This window comes from Amyelois transitella, chromosome 17 (genome assembly GCF_032362555.1).
Source record: "Amyelois transitella isolate CPQ chromosome 17, ilAmyTran1.1, whole genome shotgun sequence".
NCBI classification, from domain to species: Eukaryota; Metazoa; Arthropoda; class Insecta; order Lepidoptera; family Pyralidae; genus Amyelois; species Amyelois transitella.
The window spans coordinates 2740331-2763575 of NC_083520.1; the positions used below are offsets into that span (position 1 = coordinate 2740331).

The 23245-nt window shown below is 35.7% G+C and overlaps 3 protein-coding genes across 4 annotated transcripts; 1 reads left to right on the forward strand and 2 right to left on the reverse strand.

Annotated features, from left to right (window-relative positions):
- Positions 1–23: 23 nt before the first annotated feature.
- LOC106143375 (lysozyme 1) lies at positions 24–3054 on the reverse strand. 2 transcript variants are annotated; one of them, XM_060948869.1, is made up of 5 exons: positions 2761–3054; positions 2111–2235; positions 1869–1920; positions 1225–1298; positions 24–572 (listed from the first exon to the last, which is right to left on the reverse strand). In XM_060948869.1, the coding sequence occupies exons 1-5, from the start codon at positions 2813–2815 to the stop codon at positions 432–434; spliced, it is 447 nt and encodes a 148-aa protein (XP_060804852.1). In that variant the 5' UTR covers positions 2816–3054; the 3' UTR covers positions 24–431. The 2 variants fall into 2 exon arrangements, with proteins under 2 accessions (XP_060804852.1, XP_013200891.1); XM_013345437.2 differs by lacking the exon at positions 1869–1920 and having other exon boundaries at positions 2059–2235; positions 2761–3050.
- A 2230-nt stretch (positions 3055–5284) lies between these two features.
- LOC106143353 (lysozyme) lies at positions 5285–13549 on the reverse strand. The gene is made up of 4 exons (XM_013345412.2): positions 13471–13549; positions 8850–9047; positions 7879–7952; positions 5285–6285 (listed from the first exon to the last, which is right to left on the reverse strand). Exons 1-4 carry the CDS (start codon positions 13535–13537, stop codon positions 6139–6141), a joined length of 486 nt encoding a protein of 161 aa, XP_013200866.1. The 5' UTR covers positions 13538–13549; the 3' UTR covers positions 5285–6138.
- A 2396-nt stretch (positions 13550–15945) lies between these two features.
- LOC106143354 (PAT complex subunit CCDC47) lies at positions 15946–22648 on the forward strand. The gene is made up of 11 exons (XM_013345413.2): positions 15946–16094; positions 16717–16856; positions 17204–17295; positions 17813–17920; positions 18562–18736; positions 18917–19050; positions 19540–19698; positions 20344–20534; positions 21335–21488; positions 21846–21980; positions 22450–22648. Exons 2-11 carry the CDS (start codon positions 16724–16726, stop codon positions 22552–22554), a joined length of 1386 nt encoding a protein of 461 aa, XP_013200867.2. The 5' UTR covers positions 15946–16094; positions 16717–16723; the 3' UTR covers positions 22555–22648.
- Positions 22649–23245: the final 597 nt, after the last annotated feature.

Consider the following 23245-nt stretch of genomic DNA (forward strand, 5'->3'; position numbering starts at 1 on the left):
TTATTTTATTCTAAGTTTCTTACTTACATTTTTGATTTGAATAATTCCATTGATACATTATCATTTTTTTATCCTTTTCGGGGTAGATAGAGCCAATAGTGTTCGAATGATACAAAGGTCACGTTTAGCTAGATGACTTTATGATGGAATTAAGATTTAGATATTGAAGGTTGCAATTGCTAGCCCTTCGCCTTGGGTCATGTATTCTGTGGAGCCACCTGGACTAGGATATTTTGAATTTGCATTTCTTGCTATACGCTTCTTTAAGCTAATAAATAGATAGATATTTTAAATGTAGAATGTATTTTGAATTAAGAAATTTGTATTGCATACATCTGTGGACCCCACAGCAACTCTCAAAATCTTCGAATTTAGAAGAAACGTATTTTGAATGGCAGATAATAATTTTGACTGTATAATGTATTTTAAATTTAGAATTTGCACTGTTTGTATCTGTCGAGCCACCGCAAGCCGCCGACGGTGAGGTAGAGCGGCATTGAGCACGCGGCGCCGCCGTGGTAGTTGATCATCATGTAGTCGTAGCAGTTGGTAACACCGTCGTTGTTGCAGTCCTGAAATGTTCCAGCGATGATGTCAGTTTAAGAACTAAGTGTGTGTGGTGGCTATTTCTGGGCATGTAGGTACTGAGCCGATCAAATTGAAATAATTTGTTTTAGTAGTGCCGTGTGGTTCCCGGCACCAGTAGAAAAAATAATAGGACCACTCCGTCTCTTTCCCAAGGATGTCGTAAAAGGCGACTAAGGGATAGGCTTAGGTATATACCTGGGTTTCTTCTTTTAGGCGACGGGCTAGCAACCTGTCACTTTATATGAATCTCAATTCTATCTATAAGTAAGCCACACAGCTGAACGTAGCCTTTCAGGATTTTCAAGACTATTGGCTCTGTCTAGCCCTGTGTATGTATGTATGTATATTTTTATATAATAGTAATTTTAAACAGAAAAGTAGTTTGTATAAAAAAGGGAGGAACCAATTAATTACAGTTGAGTGGGCTTTCGCCTCTTAGTTATAATTAACCTTTTTTGATCATTAACTTGCTGTGGGCTAAAGAAATCAGAATATAAAAGGTACATAAAGGATGCTTTGTAGAATTCTACATTTCAACAATTCGCTAAAGACTCAACTCGGTGGTACTTACGTCTAGGGAGGGCAATATACAGTAGTATACTATAATGCAGTACTTTTACGAAAACTTAGACTTACTTTCCCGAACTTTGCCATGTAGCTCTCCACTATTCTTATCGAACAGTAGTAATCACGCGCACAGTCTTGAAATGCTGAAAATGATAGCCCGAAGTTAAAATAGATGAAAAGGTGACTGGTTGATTCTAATAAAATTACAGGTAGGTAAATCTACTTTTATTATACCATGGGTATTTTTTTTACCAAAATCTTATTTATGGTCTTCTCCATAATTTAAGCAATACGAAACGCCAAAAAAAAAAACTAGTGACATTAAGGAACCTTCACTCCTATTTGGAACAAATGGTAACTTGGACTACCCATCTTCCAAACGTTTGTCAATACGTAGAATTTTGAGATTTACGATAATTGACCTAAGTAGGATTAAATTAGGTTATAATCGCTCTTGTTTTCCCAAATTCACACGAAAAAGCTGAAGAGAAATAACAGAAGTCACTTTCAGTACAGTTAGCACTATCGTCTGGGAACGTGGATTTCCAGACGTCTACCCAGTAGGCACTAGAGATGTAAAAAGCTTCGCAGTGACATGGGTAATCCCAGTAGTCTATAGAGATGTAGAATAAGTCGTCTTGCTCCTCCTTTTTCTTAATTTTCAGGCATGTTGACCCCTGGCAGAACCTAGTTTCAATTAAGACCAAATGCACCTTCAGTCCTGTTAGCATCATCGTCTGGTAGCGTGGGTTTCCCGGCGTCCACCTAGTAGACACTAGAGTTACATGGGCTTTCCCAGGAGTCCATAGAGATGTAGAACAGGTCGACTTGCTCCTCCTTTTCCTTAATTTTCAGGCATGTTGACCCCTGGCAGAACCTAGTTTCAATTAAGACCAAATGCACCTTCAGTCCTGTTAGCATCATCGTCTGGTAACGTGGGTTTCCCGGCGTCCACCCAGTAGACCCTAGAGATGTAGAAGGGCCCGCAGTACCCCCCACTGCAGCCATGGGACATGTCGCAGCCCACCACGTGGCAGAGGCAGCGGAAACATGCCTCGTTCAGGTTGGAGATGTGCACGCCTTGAAGATGGATAAAAAAAAAGAAAATCTTTATTTGTATGATGAAGATGGATTATTAATTTGTTGTTGGGTTCTTGTCTATTTTTATTTTAAAAAAGTTCGATGTTTATTAAAGAATATTATTTAAAATATATATTAACGTTGGTAGTGTGAGAATGCCTTGCGATCCCACGATGCCCTCAAAATGGAAGAGACGCAATGGAGAGGTTTTAGTGGGTAGGTTGGCACGCTAGGTGCCAGTAGTCCCACACTCTTTTGAGTGAAGATCCGGGGGTCGTCCGTAAATGGGATTTCCCATACGACTACCAAAAACAGGTATAAGATCAACATGCGACACCCAATAAAAAAAATCAGAAAAGTAAACTTTTCGTTATAATAAGAATCAACAAACTTGAAAAAATCGAACAGAATTTTGATTTTTAGAAACAAAATCGAACAGAATTTTGATCATCGAATGAGGTTTCGTTACAAGTATAAATAACCTCATTTGATGAACAAAATTATTTACTTGATGAAATAACTTACCACAAACATTCACTAAATAAATCCAAATGCACACTATAAAACACTCGAAACGCATATTTCAGTCTGTTTTTTCAACTAATAATTTACTAATTTAATTTAACAGTCCTCTTCCTGCTTGTTTATAAGCCAAAATCATTTCCCATGTCCCATTATTCCACAAAACTACAATTAAATTGAGCATTTGACCACTGACGCGGATGCCCAGTGCTTTACTGACTATTACGTAAATAAACTATGTATCATTATTCATAGAAGCGACTCCAAAAAAACCGCGCAAAAAATCATATTTATTAGTAAAAGATAACCTCTAACCGTCTACGTACAGATTTACAATTAGATGTGCTTTTGATTGTTTAAGTTTCATGGTCAGTGTTTGTCAATGTTTGTATCGTATGATCTATCTTAGTAGGTACTCATACATACATACATATGATCACGTCTATATCCCTAGCGGGGTAGACAGAACCACCGGTCTTGAAAAGACTGACAGGCCACGCCAGCTGTTTGGTTTAGTGATAGAATTGATATTCACATAGTGACAGGTTGCTTGCTAGCCCATCGTCTAAAAGAGGAATCCCAGGTTTATAACCCTATCCCTAATTCACAGTGTTCGCGACTTCTACGTTCGTGGCGCACAACTACTTATTTCAAACTAAAGATTGCAATAAGGCAAAGTAAATTTTCTAGATATAAAAAAATCTGCCTATAGGTAAACTCATTTCTACACATTGAGAGCCACTGAGTTTAATCACAAGATGTAATGTCGTCAATGCTAATGCGTTTATCTGGAATAGTATCTCATATTCATGAGTAAGGCAGACTTGAACTTTAAGAATGACATCCGGGACATGATCTGGTCGTGTCCTGCTTGGCGTGTCATGTCATGTTCATGTCCTTTTGAGCTATTGTACATACTAATTACCTTTAAGAACTAGTATGTAGGTATATTTATTTATAAAAAAATGTTTAAGTTTATTTTTATTGTATATTACTTAAAAGTAAACTTAACACTCAAATTCTTTTTACCAACAACCTTAAAATAAATTTAAAACTCACACGCCGTCTTTAACGAATTTTTTAATAGATAGAGTTATTCAAGAGTAAGATGTATCAATGCTAAACGTTCGAAGCCGGGGTGGGTCGCTAGTGTTATACTATTTATGTTTATCCAGCTTATTCATTTCATATATCGATATTCTGTGCCAGCCGATGAGTTTATACAAAAATTTATGAAGAGTATTTATAGAAATTTCTGTAATTTTTTTAACATCTCTAGGCTATGCTATCTCTATGTACATACATACATATAACCACGTCTATATCTCTTGCGGGGTAGACAGAGCCAACAGTCTTGTAAAAACTGATAGGCCACGTTCAGCTATTTGGCTTTAAGATAGAATTGAGATTCAAATAGTGTCACGTTGCTACCCCATCGCCTAAAAGATGATCTCAAGTTTATAAGCCTACCCCTTAGTCGCCTTTTACAATATCCATGCGAGAGAGATGGAGTGGTCCTTTTTTTCTATTGGTGCCGGGAACCCCTATGTAGGTATAGTCTAAAATAAAAATATGCACAATGTCACAAAAAGTGTTAACACGAAATATTTAATATATTCATCTCTTTATGGAAATAAGAGTGTGGGTGGGAAACATTCAATGATGCGGTCATATGACATCATATAACATTAAAACAAAATAGCATACATAGGTACTATATATGCTATATACTATATAATCACGTCTTTATCCATTACGGGGTAGACAGACCAATAGTTCCGCAAAGACTGAAATGCCATTCAGCTGTTCTTATGGTTTAATGATGAAATCAAAATTCTAGTAGTGACAGGTTGCTAGTCCTTCGCCTAAAAGAAGAATCTCATATTTATAAGCCTATCCCTTAGCCACTTTTAACGACATCCATGGGAAAGGGATGGAGTGGTCCTATTCTTTTACGTCTGTTAAAAAAATATTAATGTAATAAATCGTTTGTTAACCATGATTAAGGCTTCCTTGGGACATGGTTGCGAAGGTAGGTGGTTTAGATTATTTCATGCCCAAGTTCAACCGTGGTCATAGGCAGACCTCTTCTTTTCTTTTCTTTTTCCAGGGACGCAAGCAGGACAAATGCTAGATTTTAATTGTATCACGTGAAAAACTATCGCTGTCTCATTTCACGTCATCCTACTAATATTATAAATGCGAAAGTTTGTATGTTAGGATGTCAGTATGGATGTTTCTTAATCTTTCACGCAAAACCTACTGAACCGATTACGATGAAATTTTGTATGTGGGTAGCTGAAGACCCAGAAACATAGGCTACTTTTTATCCCAGAGTTTCCGCGGGATTGATAGGGTTTCCATGCGGACGAAGTCGCGGGCGGCGTCTAGTATTAATATAATAAAACGAAAAAGCGATAGTGTTTCGCGCGAAATAAACGGCATCGCGTGTGCCTCGCTACGGGGGATGGAGTAGAAAAGTAAATAAAATAGTCGACTCACACTTAATTAATTAGTCTTTATTTAAATGAAATTGTAAAACATACCTAAAAGTACACTATGTAGGTATAAATATCCATGTTGAGCATTTTCGTGTTTTCTGTAAGTATCTAATTAAATATTTTAATATAATTACCTAAAGACTAGTTTTTTTTTATACTGCCAAAATTGAAGTTTAAATTTATATGAGAAAAGTAATTTCCCTGAATTATGGATAGGTACAATAAATGGAAAATTTAAATATACGTTCTGCGTAAGACAATTTTCAATAACAACAATTTTTTTCTGCCATATAAAACTTTTCATTTGCTTAATTTTAAATAATATTTGATAATAAATGAACACAGTTATTTCAAATACATATATGTGATTATAAGTTAGGTAGATACTAATATCTAGTATATTATCTTACTCTATTCGGAAATATCTAGCGGAAAATGCTACTACGAGATTCATGTTTTACGAGGCAGAGGATGATCGTTCCACTTAGTTTTTGTTGGATGCAAACGGCAAGAAATCGTTTAAAATAGAATTCTTACCACTTATTAAGAGGTAAGGTATTGTTATTATAAATTTATTTCAAAGGAATGTGTATGTAAACTTAAACCCCATACAATAAAAATATGATTGACAAAGTAAGAGTATGTACAATTTGTAACATTTTTCAGATGATCCAAATTTAACTTTTTTCATTTTAAATTAAAGAACAGTATGTTAATTTAAAAATGGAAGAGCACCTAGCTCTTCCTCTTAGATATTTTTTTATAAAGTCAAGAAACTGAAATGCAAAGGCCGAAGGCGAGGATTGAGATTTTGTTATAAATTTGGACGGATAGTCGACTTGAACCCTCTGCCATTCCAATATCACGAGATCCTCTCATATTAACCCTGCTGCTGCGCGACGATAGCCAAACATTGCTTGAACGTATTCACGTAGTTGAACGGAAGCTCTCCTGCGCATCCGTACCCGCCCTTCTTGTGGATCGCCATGTAATCGTAGCAGTCCACCACTCCGTCGCCGTTGCAGTCCTGAAATAAAAAAAAAAGTTAATGCAATGTGTGGAGTCTTTTAACCTGCAGGTGAGTGATTTTTTTACAGGGTTAACCAATACCTAGGTATTGTTGTAAGAATATTATTTTTCTTTGAGTGGGAAGTTAATTAAAGTAAGTTGTGGAAACGACATGGGGCAACAACGTATTATAATTGTATTTTAATACTCTCAAGCCATCAAATAGATATTATCTGAAGCATGACTCACATAGCTAACACAACGGAAGCTTGAATAGTTTTTAAAAGACTTGGGAAAACATGAGCATTACTAACAGAAATTACGGAAATCCCAGTTTCAGTTTCTAACGTTGCCTCTTTATAGGTCTTCTAAATTTGATTCAGAAAAACACATTTCTAACAAAATGGAAAACTCTAGTTGTAACTGCTCCAATATTCATAACTCCTCTCACAGAGATTTCTATTGTAAAAAGTGGCACCTTTGAACTACAATTTCTGTGTTAAATGCTCCTGTATATTCTTTTGTGTACATAAATAAATAATATAATACATATATATTAACATCAATTTTTACGACGTCGTCGGATCGTCATATATTGTCTTTTAATAGCACACTAAAGTCAGTATTGTTTTGATATAAATGATGACGTCAGCACCGGACCTTGGTATGCAAATGTACATATTAACAATATACTATGGCCATACACACTACACAGCATCTTTACAGCAATATAATTCAACTTGTGGCCTTAATTCGGCTGTATATCTATACTAATATTATAAAGCAGAAGAGTTTGTTTTTTTGAACGCGCTAACGCTCACGAGACACACTCCGGAATTCTCTACAGACGAAGATGTAACCAGGATTAACGCCAGGAGAAAGAAAAAGGAGATTGAGATAGGCATTTGAAGAACAAAAAAAAACACAATAGCTACAATAATACATCTACGTTATAAAAACACATACAATAATCGGAAATCATTCAACAGTCGCATTCTCAACGGCCACGAACAAAAGAAATGCAAATTTTGGCATTTAATGTGATGTCATTAAACATGGTCTGCATTCTCTAACCAGTTTTACTGCTCGTAACAAACAACACAATTTTTATTTCTCTGGTCGTAATTCGTAAGTGTCATCCCAACAATATTCACGAATACAAATTACAATTCCTCGAAAAAGAGGTAAAAACAAAAGAACGGCGTAAAGTTACGCCTAAGGTTAGGTCATCCGTAATTTGTAAATTATTAATACGCTTCCTTCATCATTATTTCTTTATTAATATTAGGAAGTGAATATCTAATTCCACAGAATAACTTAACTAAGTACTGACGTGAAACGGTCGCTTAAAAGTTCCGCTAAGTTGTAATAAGTACCTTCTAAGTAGCACTGAGGACCTCTGTTCTTCTTTATCAGAACAGTATCTTCTCTTCGTTTTTTTTTGTAAATACAGGAGTTCAAGACAGAGGTGGGAGAAAGGAGGAAAATAAGACATGTCAACGTTCGTCAAATACCCGCCAGAAATCAATTGGTAGAGTTTCATTTGTTTAACAGGGGAATAGGAATGTTTGTGTGTTTGTGTGTGTGTACGTGTGTGGAAGTAATTACATACCTGAGCGAATTTCCTCATGTATCCTTGGACGGTGGCTGCAGCACAGTAGGGGTTGACAGTACAGCTCGAATATGCTGGAAAAATAACCAAATATAGTCGTTAATACCTTATCTGTCGTTTCTAATATTTAACAAGTATTAACAAGTCTTTCCTAATGCTTTTATAATCATGTTGTTTGAAATCGTCATAACACTCATGACCTCGATTTTTCGGTAATTTTGTAAAATTTTACAAAATCTCTTGCTAATTTCTACAACATCATAACTACCCCCCTTTATCTCCTGTTTGAGTATTCTTAATTGCACCTTCCACAACAATGTTTAGAGCCCGAAATCTATTGTTCGTCATTTTGTCTGTCTGTACCCGTTTTGTTTGGTCTTCGGTTTAGAGCAACACAGGCTTCCGAGTCGGAACGCGTGTGCTCGAAGGTCTTCGGCATCACCACGGTATCACTTATCTGTATATAACAAATGTTCTATAGGAATGGTTCTGTGTTAAATTTACCTTCATTAGGTACCTTTATGTGATCTGCAGATATCGTAAAAGACTAAAACAAATGCACTAACAGTAAATATATTAAACAACAACAAGAATTTTGTGCCGATGTTAGACATATAACCATGGGAATCTATTCTATGATGAGAGAAATATTGTTAATAGAACTCACCGTCAAAAGCATGAAAGCAGGTTGACTAAGCAGATATACAAGGAGAGTGTGGAGGGAAAGGTCGGAGTGGGAAGACCTAGACGAACTTATCTTGATCAAATTAAGGACGTCCTGGTAAATGGTCAGGTCAAAAGTGCCCGAAACCGCCGTGCTTGCATGAAGAGAGTTATGAATGTGGATGAAGCGAAGGAAGTATGCAGAGATCGTGGCAGTTATACGTTCCACTGAAAGAGGTAGTCTCTGCCTACCCCACCGGGAAGGCGTGATTTTATGTATGTATGCATGTATGTATGTGTGAACTCACCGTCAGGATGATCCACACTCAACCCATCGATGGTAGGCTTGCCAGCATCAGCCCAGTACGGCCAGGTGATGTGGAACAGCCCGCAGTGGTCACCTTCACACATGGTGCCGACCTTGCAGCCTGACACGGCCTGGCAGATGCAGCCCAAGCATACATCTGTGACCGGCTGCGCGTTGCTTTTAGCCTCTGGAAGTTCGGCTGTGGAGAAAATATGAAGTTATTTGGAGATTGCAAAACAAAAGGTTACTCTCTCGATATGAGATTATTATTGAAATTATTTTTGGAGATATCTAAAACAAAGGTTATTTACTGTCTTGACCATCGGTGTGGTGCTTGCAGTGAAATATCGCAATTTCTGATTTTACAAAGAGGAAATAGAAGAAAGTATGAGGTGAAAACCAAAATGAAAACTCTTGTTTATAAACAAGATGCAACAGTATGCACGCTGCTATTTAGGAGTAAAGAAGTCGTAATTTAGTCTATTAAGTGCCTAAGTACCCAATTTATTTAAAGTAAGTAAAACACCTTCTAGTTCAGTACACTGCATTCACATTTATATGCAAAAAAAACCACGTGAATCACTGAAGGTTGTAACTTTGTATTCAATTGGCGGATGACGACATATTTATGTAAAATACATATAAATTTATTATGTATACCTAACTCTACCGGTCATTATCGAAGGTAGGTTATATATGGCACACTGGAGGTCAAGGTCCTCTGCAAAATATAATAAAAATACGTATATTTAACACCAGGATGTCTCTCTCAGTAATATTTACGTGTTTCCAGTGGCACCCTCCTCAGATATGATTGATAAATAGATAGATCACTTATTCCTTAAAAATATGGTGATACAAGGTATTAAATATATACAGTAGGTACTATGTGAAACATACTCTGCCTTTTAGGCGTAGGAATATTTTATCTATTTTACTAAATAATATAATATATATAATACTACTATTTTAATAAACAAGAATATTCGCTTTTTTGTCTTTAGTTTTAAAACAATTGAACAACGTATCATCTTTAACGAAGTCAAGCCAAATGTTTTTATAATTTTTTTTTTGTAATTTTTTTTTGGAAATACTAGTATTAATCCGATTTTTGAGATGTCAACAAGTAAGTTGGTAAACAAAATATTATAGGTATGTCGTGTTGCGATATCTTTGAGGAAGAATTTAATCAATCGACCTTGGATGGTGATAGCTGTGGGCAAGATCAGGTTTGTTTGTGGTTAGGTCAATCTAATTAAAATACATTTGGTACATACCTACCTATCATGTTTTTGTAGATTAATCAAAAACTTCTGAAAACACGTCCCTTCCCTATTTAAGCCTTTTAGTATTACTGCACAATCAGTTTCTGATGATTGGTAAAAATCAATGAGATGTTTTTATTTTAACCAGAGACTGCGAAGAAAATTAAATACTGTGTAATGTTACAATGCAATTTAATGTAGGTAATGTAACTTCTATCATTTATTTTTAGGCTTAGCATCCATAGAATTCAGAATGTAGGTATGTATTCTGTGGCAGCATTTAATAAGGTTTGAGGCTTAAGCCACAAAAGTATACTTAAGTACTATTTTCGTACTTCATACTGTAGACGAAAGTATCGGTAGGTAGGTGGTAGAGGTACTTTTCTTTGGTGCCCACTGTACTTGAATAAATAGAAAATAACATTTCTTCCAACCTCACATTACAAGCAATAGAAGTACCGGTGTTACTATGCGGTCTGGTTAGACTAGTTCGCTACAGGATCTTAGTTGAGAGGCTGGACCGACCGGATTCTTTTCACAGATGTCAATGTCATTAATTATTCTGTTTATCTATAAGTTTTATATGTAACTAGCAAACTCGAAGAGGATTTTGTACAATAAAATAATTTAATTCGATTTAAAATTTAAGGTAGGTAAATTGTTGACTTATGAACGAACCAGTTCGAATTCAGAGGTCAGTCGAGAGCAGAATACAGAGAGATTACATTTTCTGAGTTCTATGGCCGAGAGTCAATTTATATGTGTAAAACTCTACCTTACCACTACAAGGATCGTGGTGGACCCCGGGCTAATCACAGAGGTGGTACAGATACAACCATGACACTAACATAAAGACTATTACTGTATGTCAATAGGTCTGTGTCAATATGTCTACAATACAGACAAGCAACAATACCATCCTTTTAACGCAGTTAGGTAATAAGGTCCTCTCAACGCATGCTCAGCAGAAAAGTAAATATGTGTGGGTTTGAAGACAAACATGTAATGACACAACTTTGGAGGTCAAGAATGCAATAGTGACTTCTGTATCTGAAGTCGTTGTCGCAACTACACAGGAAAAATGTTACATGATGATGAGTTAAAGAAAGAAATGACGATTGTCTAAAAAAAATCAGAAAATAACAGTGAAAATTACGTCAAAATCGGTTACGTGGTTGAAGAAGTAATAAAGTTCATAGGCGGAGAGCGACTATATTTAATACTAGGTGTGTAATGAAGGATATAGGTACTTATAATCGGACTTGTTACTACCAATTACCAGTAGTAACCGAATATCTTCAATATGTACCTATCGTAGCCCGTGTATCGCCTTTACGTCCTTTCCCATTAGAGTTACGATTTTAGCAAAATTGTTAACGTAGTTTTAAGTAACAATCATGATAATATTATGTCGTCATCAGTATAGCCCAAGTCATGCAAAGATCATGAGTTATGTTGTCTTGTCCTGTTATAATATGATATAATCATAAATCAATTACAAACACGCACAATGATGTGATCTGACATATTTATGATGAGGATAAAATATTTGCAATAGTAATAAACTACTTAATTCTAAAGAAAATAAAGGTTTTTGTAATGGAATCAACTAAACTGTACCTACCTACATGGGTAAGAAAATGCAGCGGACAAACAAATCTCATGCAAAATAAGAAGAAAACATAAGACACTATTCTACTCGTATTATGTTACTGACAGTTTTTTAATAAGTACACACGGCTCAGGAGATACCTACTTAGGCCACCTCTCATAAACTGATCAATGCGAGGAGACACAGCTATCTTCTGAGCCCACTGTACTATATTCGCTTAAGTATTTGTAAAAATAGCTACATTTTAATAGTTGCAACTAATTAGCCGATCAGTGACATAGCTATTATGTTTACATCAATCGCACAACCACATTACGATAACGTGTGTAACATTAATTGTTGTCTGTTACTAATCCGTCAACTATTTTCTCTTCTAAAGACTTGATTATCCTTACAGATACATACATACATACATATGGTCACGTCTATATCCCTTGCGGGGTAGACAGAGCCAACAGTCTTGAAAAGACTGAATGGCCACGTTCAGCTATTTGGCTTAATGATAGAACCGAGATTCAAATAGTGACAGGTTGCTAGCCCATCGCCTAAAAGAGGAATCCTAAGTTTATAAGCCTATCCCTTAGTCGCCTTTTACGACATCCATGGGAAAGAGATGGAGTGGTCCTATTCTTTTTTGTAATAGTGCCGGGAACCACACGGCACAGACAGATTATTTCATTAATGTCATACTTATATGGATATGGAGTATCTACATCATAAAATGGCTAGGATTCTTTTATTTCTTACAGGACAGGTACCTACGTTAAATGATCATCTTAATTACAGAATACAGAAATGATCTTGATCATTATATTAACGATCACTATTCAGTATTGTAAATATTCTTATTAAATATTGAATGCGTCCAAATTTTGCATTATATCATGAAGTATGTAGTTAGGTAAATGTTGTTTATTTAAGTGGTTAAACATGGTGTCAGATTTTGTAAAGCTTATCGGTATCGGAATTAACTTTGACTACCATCAATGATATCTTACAGCCGAGGGCTAGAAATATTTTTGGTTACCCTTTAGGTAGGTACCCCATCCAAGGGGAAACTACATCCATGGGACTAGCGTTAGTTGTGCGCTTTGACCAGTCAAGTCGATCATCGTCCATGAAGTAAGGAAGGACCAAAAATTCGAAATATGAATTGAACTACTAGGAATAAGTGTTGCATAAAATCAATTATTGAACATAGATAGATAAGGCATTGATAGTCACTACTAATATACTAGTATTAGTGCCTTTCCCCATAGAACTCGGAATAATTTTATTTAGATTTCTAAGCCTTTTACAATTATTTCGTCATTGACAAATTCTAGAATAGGACCACTTCATATCGTTCGCATGGATGTCATAAAAGCGGCGACTAAAGGAAAGGGTAATAAAATTAGGATTCTCCTTGTAGGCGATGGGCCTAGCAACCTGTCACTATTTGAATCTCAATTACAATCTTTCTTTCCAGCCTTTCAGTCTTTACGAGACTGTTGGCTCTGTCTCTCCCGTAAGGCATATAGGCGTGATTATATGTATGTGCAATCCAAAAATACTTAATAGGATTAATAATTTACTAAATTACGCTTGCCGGAAACTAACTAACTATTGTAAATATTTTTCAATAACACCACTTAATATTTTTTAAGTAGATAGTTAGGTATGTAGTAGTCGTGGTATTTATGCGTTTTTTTGATGTATAAAATAAAATTATTCTGAATGTATAAAATAAAAATATTTATACTAACACACATCAGCAGCACACACGGCGATGAGCATCAATATGGCACTGAATTTGATCACGGCTGACGCCATAGTGGCGATAAATAAAAAGTAAAAATTAAAAAATAAATAAATTCAAAATGGACGAGTATTCTCGCGCGCAACCGCGGCAGACTGGTAATGGACGTGGCCTTTACCGGCTTATAAGCACACGGATGCTCTGAATCATTGTGTTCCGTGAAATTTGCGGATTTTAAAGGTTTTCCTATTTAAAAATCATTATGAATCTCGACCAGCTAACGTTTAGAAGGTAGATGTAAAAGGTGTAATTGTATATATGATGTCTGCTCATCGTGGTCTAGTTTCGGTTATGGTTGTCGTAAAGCTTTAAGCTCGAGGTTCGCCTCTTCAGCAGGATTCCAAATGGTAACGAGCAAGATACGACTACCGCGAACTCTGGACACCTAATCTAGCTTGGATGGTTGCAATAAGTGATGTGAAATTGCTTACTTCCTTAGGTAAGTTATGATTATATTATCAACACCAAAAAATGGAGTAGGTACCTATATAAGTTTTCAAAACATTCATATTTAAATTGCCAATTTTAGAAGGTCTAAGGGTCAAGTTCATATTTATTTTGTGTTTTTATTAGGTAGGTACCTACCTTTTTATTTTTTATAAGTCGTTCGTAAATTTTTATTAAATATGGGCTGTAATTCAGTCATTTTACTAGTAGATACTTAACGCTACTTTAGAAACCTAGTCAGACTTGTTTGGAACATGATCGAAAAAATATTCCACAACCCTGAGTGTTTTGAAGTTTGGGTAGAAGATGAAGTTTAATCATCTGTAAGAGACAACATGGTAATATATAAAGTAGAAATCCTATACATATATCCAGGTGAACTAGCAGGAAAAAGACTGCCTAGTCTTTATAGTTTGTGAGTACTTACTTGAATAGCTGTACCTACATAATGTTGATAGCATATTTGTATTTAATGACTTAAGTAATATTTGATGATCACCTATTAGATAGCATACAGATTTATGTCGAGTTTGGGGCTGTATGTAAGTACTACAAGTACCTACATACATATCTGTGTTGTAACATTATTTGTAATTATATTATTATTTGATTCCAATATATTGTATTGCCACGATTTACGTGTGAAAATGTTAATATAATAATATATAATTTATCAATATCGTATCTACTTTATTTACCCGTGCGAAGCCGGGGCGGGTCACTAGTATAATTATAAATGTAAATAAATAATCTTGTAGTCACGCAAGCGTTACCTACGGTTAATGGCCGATTACCTTTACACCTATTGTATGTGAGATTGATTTGATTTACAGTATTCTAATGTCAATGACCGAATATTATAAGATCATCAAGATATCTCGGTAGGTAACTACTTAACCTACCCACATATATTTATATGAACTAGCTTTTGTCCGCGACTTTTTCGCAATAGCCTATGTTCCTCCCAAGTTTTTTCTCAGGGTCAACACTGTCACTGTACCAAATTTCCTCAAAATCGGCTTAGTGGTTTAGGCGTGAAAGTGTAACAGACAGACAGACAGAGTCACTTTCGCATTTAAAATATTAGACATACATCTTAATCTTTTCAATTACCGCGAACTTTACGCAATACCTTATTATTCATCATAATTTTAGTCATTGTTAGGTTGCTAGCCAATTCAAGAATCCCAAGTTTACACAGATTTGAATGACATTACTCTTATACATTTGTGCGGTCTTTCCCTAGGTTGGATTTGACAATATTCACAGGAAGAGTATTAAACAGCACATATCCAAGCCATGCAGTGTGGTTTCCGGCACGAATAGAAAAAAGATTATGAGCACTCCATCTATTTCCCATAGGTAGAGACCGACTAAGGGATAGGTTTTTTAAACTTAGAATTCTTTTTAAGACAATGGGCTAGCAACCTAGTTATTTGAATCTGAATTCAATCATTAAGCCAAACAGCCGAACGTGGCCTATCAGTATTTTTAAGGTGGTTGGCTCTGTCTACCCAGCGAGGTACTATGTGTATGTATGTTGGTTAACCTAAATGTGTTCCGTTTAAAAAAGAACTATTTCACTGTTTCAAGTAGTAGTAAGCAATTAAAGTTCGTCGCGAACTAAGACCTCGCGAATATATTAAATATGTACAAAAAAAATTGGAATATCTCAATAATAAATAAACTTAGGAATGCCATTTACACACACATTTTTTAATTTCATCAAAATCAGACTAACGGTTTGAAAGTTTTCGCGTTACAAGCATACAAAAAATGTTTTTAGCCTTAAGTTGATCTCGATCGCTTTTTGGCTAGGCAAAAGAAAAAGAAAAAATAATATGAACGGACTTGTGTCCATGGCTCATATAATCATCTTATAACAACTATTAAATAAAAAAGTTATTTGGAAAAAGTGACTGACGCTATAACTTTGACAGTGACGGTGACACTTGTGACGGATTGACAGAACAAATTCAACAAATTCCTCCTTTCCTTTGACGTTGACGTTTTTGTGTAATTTGATAAGTCGTGGTGGTAGAGAACTAAGATTTTTTTATTAATTAAGTTATTTCTATGAAATAATTAATGAAACGCAATAAATATTAAATAAGATTATTTAAGGTAACCAATTTTCAACAAATATAAACATATTAATATAATTAACTGTACATAGGCCATAAAGGTCCTAAATAATTCTGTGCAATAACTTCTGTAACTACCTGGATGAGTAAAATATCATAATAATAAGTTAAATTTCCCTAAACAATGTCATCTCATCATCATACTTATTTTAATTTAAAAAGCTCCTTTAACTTTGTATTTCATATACCTATTTAAGTTAAAAAATCTTTGCCTTTGGTAATTTTAATATTTAGGTCAAAGGTTTTGCATTACTAAATCAATTGAACAAGTAAAATTTACAGTCAATTTACCTTTCTCGTGACGACACAAAATGAGTTTTGTAGTAATCAAATCCTTTAATGAGAAGCCTTGCTTTTCATGTTTGTGCATAACCTTGGATCTGTGATAAGATTACCTTCTTGTCAATGTTTTTGTCAGGTATTTATTTCAGTTAAAGATACCTACATTGCCTTAAAACAGCAATTTTGTAGTGTTTAAGGGACTTTTATTTTAAATGATTTTATAAATTAGATTATTTTGATATCAAAAATATGTCCATGGACTCAAAAAACATGAAATATTTATCAGTGCAAATGGTTTAAATAGTTAAAAATTATTTCAGCATCAAGATGCGATTCCAGTTATTTACATTAGTGCTGCTATTGTGCAGTGCACTAGTCACGCAAGCATACGAGGACAGCACGCTCGAAGACGATGACTTTGCGGAGTTTGAACAGTTTGATGATGAGGTCACTGTTAATGGTGAGCTGATTGTTGTTTATTTTTGCCAATTCATCATCTGAAAGGATGTGTGAAAGGTATTTAGTCACTATCCTTTCAAGTTTTTTAATTATCAAACAGGCCATTGTTTACTTAGTTTTTATTTTATTTATATAAATTCTCCTTACTTTCACTTGTAAGTAACTTTTGACTGACCTGATTGTGAATACAAGTTAGCCTTATTATCTTACTCCTTACTTTTTGTCCTAGCCTGCCTCAAAATTGTTCCATTAATGTTTCCACCACCATCTAACTTAAAATACAAAGCAATGAAACACACTTTTCAAAGTATTTTCAAATTTCATTAATAATTACATTTTTTTTTTTAGACTTCAGTGATGATGTCAAAGAAGTGCCAGCTCAGAAGCCTAAAGAACAATTCGAGATGGCTGACGATGCTGCAGACGACATTCTAGTTGAGGTGACTATTGTGACATTACGACATAACCTTGAATTAAGTAAGCTTACATAGAGGCGATTGTAACCAATGCCATTGATATTTCAATGTGTATATACATAACTTGTAATACAATTTTCATTGGTTAAATACTAATTTTACGAAAATTATTAATGGGACCACACTATATTTTTCTCATGGATGTCGAAAAAGGCGACTAAGGGAAAGGCTTATAAACTTGGGATTCTTTTAGACGATGGGCTAGCAACCTGTCACTATTTCAATCTCAATTATGAGTATATCATTAAGCCAAACTGGATGTAGCCTATTGGTTTTTTCGAGACTGTTGGCTCTGTCTACCCCACAAGAGATATATACGTAATTAGATGTATGTACAAGATAAAGCCACTAATGACTATTGGTATCAGGCAAGCAAACATAAATGAATTATAACTTTGTCCAATATTTTATCTTGTATTTTTTTTTTATTATTTTATTACATAATCTGGTGACAAAAGTTTTAAGGTTTATTCTTTTATAGGAGGAAGACAATGAGTTTGAACACTTTCAAGATCCAGAGGAGTTTGAAGGATTCCCGGACAGCACTCCTCCACGAAGCTCGGAGCAACCAAAGATTACTATTTCTAAGGTAAATAGTCATCTTATCAGATCATGTCACTTTGTAAAGCTTGTAAGCATTACTAAAAAAGCACTAATAATAAAAGATTTATAGTTTTGTAAAGAAAAAACTCGAAAACTATTAACTGAATTACGAAATTTGGCATAGATATATATAGAATAAACATTCAGGAGCAACTTTAACTTCTTGTTCTAGAATTTCTCACAGGTGCGTGGTCCCGCGCAAGAGCGAGTATGATATAATATTTGTATTAAAAACATTTATTTTATACTTATTAACCATTTTATAATCTAGACTTTATTTTGTTTATTGATGTCCAGCGAAAATGGAGCAGTGTAGTTTCGCTGCTTCTATACTAGCACTTTATAAGCGGAAGTAGGTGTAAATAAATATAATATAATAAGTTATGTTGACGTTATTAAGCAATATCTATTTATACTATTCTAAAAATTAGATAATCTATTTCTATTTCAAATAAACTTAACGGAGTCATCAATCTGGGTATTTATTTATTTACCAACTAAGTGTTTGTTCATGGATCTTAAAAAAATTTATTGGAGTTTATAACTTAGCAAGGTTTTATCACTTTTCCTCAACACTCCTTTTGTTCCATTTGTTAAAATAAACAAGGCGTTTATTTTATTTCACAGGTTCCTATAATAGTGCGCCCGCGCTGGGACGCCTACTGGCTGGAAGGTATACTGTGCTGCCTTCTGGCTGCGTACGCGCTGGCCTACGTGGTGGGTCGCGCCAAGAACACATCGATCGCCACCAACTTCCTGAAGCTACATAAACCATTGTTAGATGAAAATTTCACGTTAGTTGGTAAGTTTGAAAAGATACAATTTTATATATATAAAAAAGAGGACATTGTCTGACTGACCATATAAATTTAAATTATTCGCAGTTTCCGACTTCGCCGCCAAATAACTAGTTTTAAGCTATCCAACCAAACGAAGCTTTTCCGAGTGTATGACTATTGTATTATTGTTATGTTTTTGTCAGGTGAAACTGGTTTAGACGTGGTGGGCGGCGCGGACGAGCGCGGCTGGCGGCGGGAGGCGGAGCATTGCTTCACGATGTGGTGCAGCGGCCGGCTGTGCTGCGAGGGCATGCTGCTCACGCTCAAGCTCATCAAGGTGCGCATGCGCAGTGCTATCTATCGATATACGATGATTTTATCGATTTGATGAAAATATCGATAAAAGGTCATCCGCTGATGACGTTCCTTTTTTTAACGACCCTTCTGATATTATTACGTTTAACGATATTTTCTTTAAATGATATCAGTATGTTTGTTCATATATCGAGACAGTGGAACAATATATTGATGGTGTCATAATTATAGCTAAAATATCGACGACGCCATGCGCCATCTATCGCAAGTTTTAAGTTGCGTAATAACTTGACAGTTTATGTCGCGTGGGTAATTATTTTAATTTCATTTACAAATGATAAAATTTCGCATAAATTGACTAGAAGAATTTCTCTCTAAAGTAGGTTACGATTTTTTTGTACAAAACTTCCGCACAGGAGAGTTATAAAACAATAAATAAGTTACTACATATCTGCTACCTACTAGCTTTTTTGAAAGGAAAATTTTATTAAAACAATGTTCCTTGTTCTAGCGTCAAGATCTAGTCCACGTATTACTAGGAGTCGTCAGACCTACTCCGGACACCCTCCTCATCCGAGTGGAACTTAGCAGAGATGACTCCGACCCGTTCGTGCTGTGTGTCGGGCAGAAGAAGATCGTCACCAAGCTGGCTAAGGAGATGCAGGATTTGGTATGATTGCAGTGTATACAGATTTTCTTTTCAGCTTCAAGAAGACACACAACTGCTAGAAGAACAAACCACTCTTGATATCAGCCGAGATGATTCCGATCCGTTTGTGCTGTAAAGCATATCTAAACGTACACATAATAAGTACCAAATATTGTAAACTTATTAACACTTACACTGGACGTCACGACACAGGGAATCCCAGCGTGGCAGACAGTGTACCTGTTTTAATGTAACTTGTTTTTTTATGATATGAATAAACTAGCTGTGCCCGCGACTTCGTCCGCGTGGAATAGCTATTTTGGGCATCATTAAAGACCTTAATATTCCCCGATTTTTTTCCACATTTTTAATTATTTCTTTACTCCTTATAGTTGCAGCATGATGTTATATAGCCTGTTATAAAGCCTTCCTCGATAAATGGTCTATTCGACGCAAAAATAGTTTTTAAATTTAAAAAATAGTTTTTAAAAATAAAATAATAGTTATAAATTAAAATAAAGATTAGCGCGTTCAAACAAACAAACAGCTTTATAATATTAGTATAGATATTTCTATTTTGTCGGTGATCGCGCGAGAAACATAGTCTCTTCCTCACTCTTTGCTGAAATACCAGCCATATTTTATCAACATTTTTCATCTATCCAGAGCGTTTTCTGCCCCGAGCGTCGTCCTGGCGAGAAACACGGCCTGCCGCCCTCCCTGTGCGTGGTGTCGGAGTGCGCCGAGGCGACCGGCGCCGTCCTCGACGCGAGAGTCACCGCCGCGCTGTCGCAGTACCACTCACACGTGCAGTACATACACGTGTCCGATCGCTACTGCGGCCCGCGACAGGTTGAGTGAGTCTCGTTCCATTGATACCATAGACTAAAGCCAAACTACACAGAGATTAATTGTATAGCGGTTGGAGAAGAGCCAACCTTTTTACCTCCAAAAGGGAACCTTATCCGTATTAGGTATACGATGAATATACATTCAGTTGTCTGAATGGGCAGGTTTCTCACCGTAAGAGCATTGGTTATCACTCAAACTAATATACATACTGTGCGTGGTATCGGATACAATACAAACACGTGTCTGACCGCTACTGCGGCCCACGACAGGTTGAGTGAGTCTCGTTCCATTGATACCATAGACTACTTGACGGAGATTAATTGTATAGCGGATGGAGGGCGACCAACTTTTTTACCTCCACAAGGGAACTTTATCCGTATTATACGGTGGAGACACATTCAGTTGTCTGAATGGGCAGGTTTCGGTTAGCACTCAAACTAATATACATACGTACCTTTATTAGTACATGCGTGTGTGCTCCAGCTACTTTTCAATGTACAAATAATAACACAATAACAGCGAAGTAAGAATGTTGAAGTTTTCCTGATTACGCGGCTGAATATAAAGGTTAAGTTTTATTGGTCAAGTAAATATCGCATGTTTAAACGATGAAACTGTCGCATAACGGAGTCGCATCGTCGAATAATGTCGTAAAAAAATCTTTTACCAATAAAAAAAATCTCTTGTATATCACTTTATCTGATGACGGATACATTTCTTTTTGAGTTTCTTATTAATACAGTTGACCAATCAAAAAAATAATTTTTGGTTGGTTCACCAAACCAAAAACCAATCTTTACTGCAGAGAGCAAGCAGCAACGAAGCCGCCTGAAACGGAACGCGTCATGTTGATCAGCCTCGCCTTGGGACCCGACGGTGGTGGGGATGAGGTCCGGCCGTTACTGTTACTGGTGTTCCACCTCCTGGAGAAGATCAAGAGACTGCGGCTTAGCAAGGAGGTGAGTTATAGATACCCAGAGGAACGAACATGAAGATACTAATTGAAAACCACTCTCCATTTTGTAAAATTGAGAAATGAAAATGGCTCTTGAAAATTTTCGTGGAGAGTACCAGAAACCGACGAGCTTGTATGAAGAGAGTTATGAATGCGGACGAAAAGACAGAAGTATGCCAGAACCGTGGCTATGGATTTAGTCTGCCTATTCCTCCGGAAAGGAGGCGTGATTTAATGTATGTACTTACCTTTGTCAAAGCTTTTCGCTAATTTTATTTCTAGGAATTCCCACGGGATCAAATCTTCGCGCAAAGTTTGTTATAAAGAAATAAATGGAAACTAAAGAATATGTTGGTTACAGGCATTAGCAAAATGCGAGAAGCGTCGTTGGAAAGTGGCGGAGGCGTGGCTGCGCGGCGCACACGCAGCCAGACAGGAACAGGCCGCGGCGCGACGGGAGGAGAAGAGAAAGCAGGAGAAAGAGAAGATTTTGGCGGTATGATTCTCTTATTTCTTCAGGGTTTAGAAGAATTACTTTTTTTTGCCATGAGCTAGTAACCTAGCTAGCTAGTACTATTGGAAACTCAATTCCATCATTTATTCAGATGAAGGTTACATTCGAATCTTTTCGGAATTTTATAAATCTATCTAGGGATATAAATAACGACGTGCTATTTTTGATTACGGTATACGTCTCATGTCATCGTCATATGAAATTTACTTGATATAAGTTTCCATTTTGATCAGTTGGTAACTGTGTGCTTGTTTAAAGCATGTCCCTGGAATACCTAGCTTTCTCATCTAAAAACAATTACACTCAACCTTAAAGTCACTGTAACACAATTGTAATGTGAGCCACAAAAAATGAATCTTTTGTTAACACTGTAATCTTTTTTTTAAACAATGTCTATGTCTAATACCTTTAATGTTAATTTAATTTAGCTGTTTTTTATCACCTCTTTCAGGAGGACGACCCTGAGAAGCAGCGTCGTTGGGAGTTGAAGGAACAAAAACGGGAGAAGAAACGCAAGACTCCCAAAATGAAGCAGCTCAAGGTGAAAGCGATGTGAAGCAATCAGTCAATGCAATATTTACAGTGTTTTTTTTATTATTTAAACTTAAGTGTTACCTACTCATGATTGCAAATAAATGGTTTTAAGTTCATCATGTTGTTTTTTTTTTATATTTACTACCAAAAGAACGTCAACCCAGTCGAAATATATTGAATTTTTGTTAGATGTTGAATATAGTTCTATAATGATATCCAAGAGTAAAATTACAATAAAACCAGTTTGTAATAAATCAAAGCAATATTTATTTTAAATATTTGTTATTATTAAATAAGATAAAATAACAAAATATGTTAACAAACATATATGTACCTATGGCTAAGTCACAAAAGCCAAGTTAACAGCGGCGCCCAATCGAGTCCACTGTTGAACATTAATCAAATTAGACAAATGTGCAAATTGTCTTGAGATCCATTTACAGTCTTTGCCAAAATATGATTTTATGTAATATACATTTGGAATTTAGGAATTAGTGTACATTTAGGGCAAATTATAATTCCCCCTTTTTTTGCAATGATTTTGAAATATGAATAATTAAAGTATGAATGTTGTCACACTGATTTTATCATTTTTACTTGGAGGTCTGCCTATCAATAGTTGCTTCATGAAAAAAACACGTTTTCCTCATGGACAAACTGATATGTACAACTAGTTGTGTCAGGAATTTTACTAGTACTAACTATTGCTTACG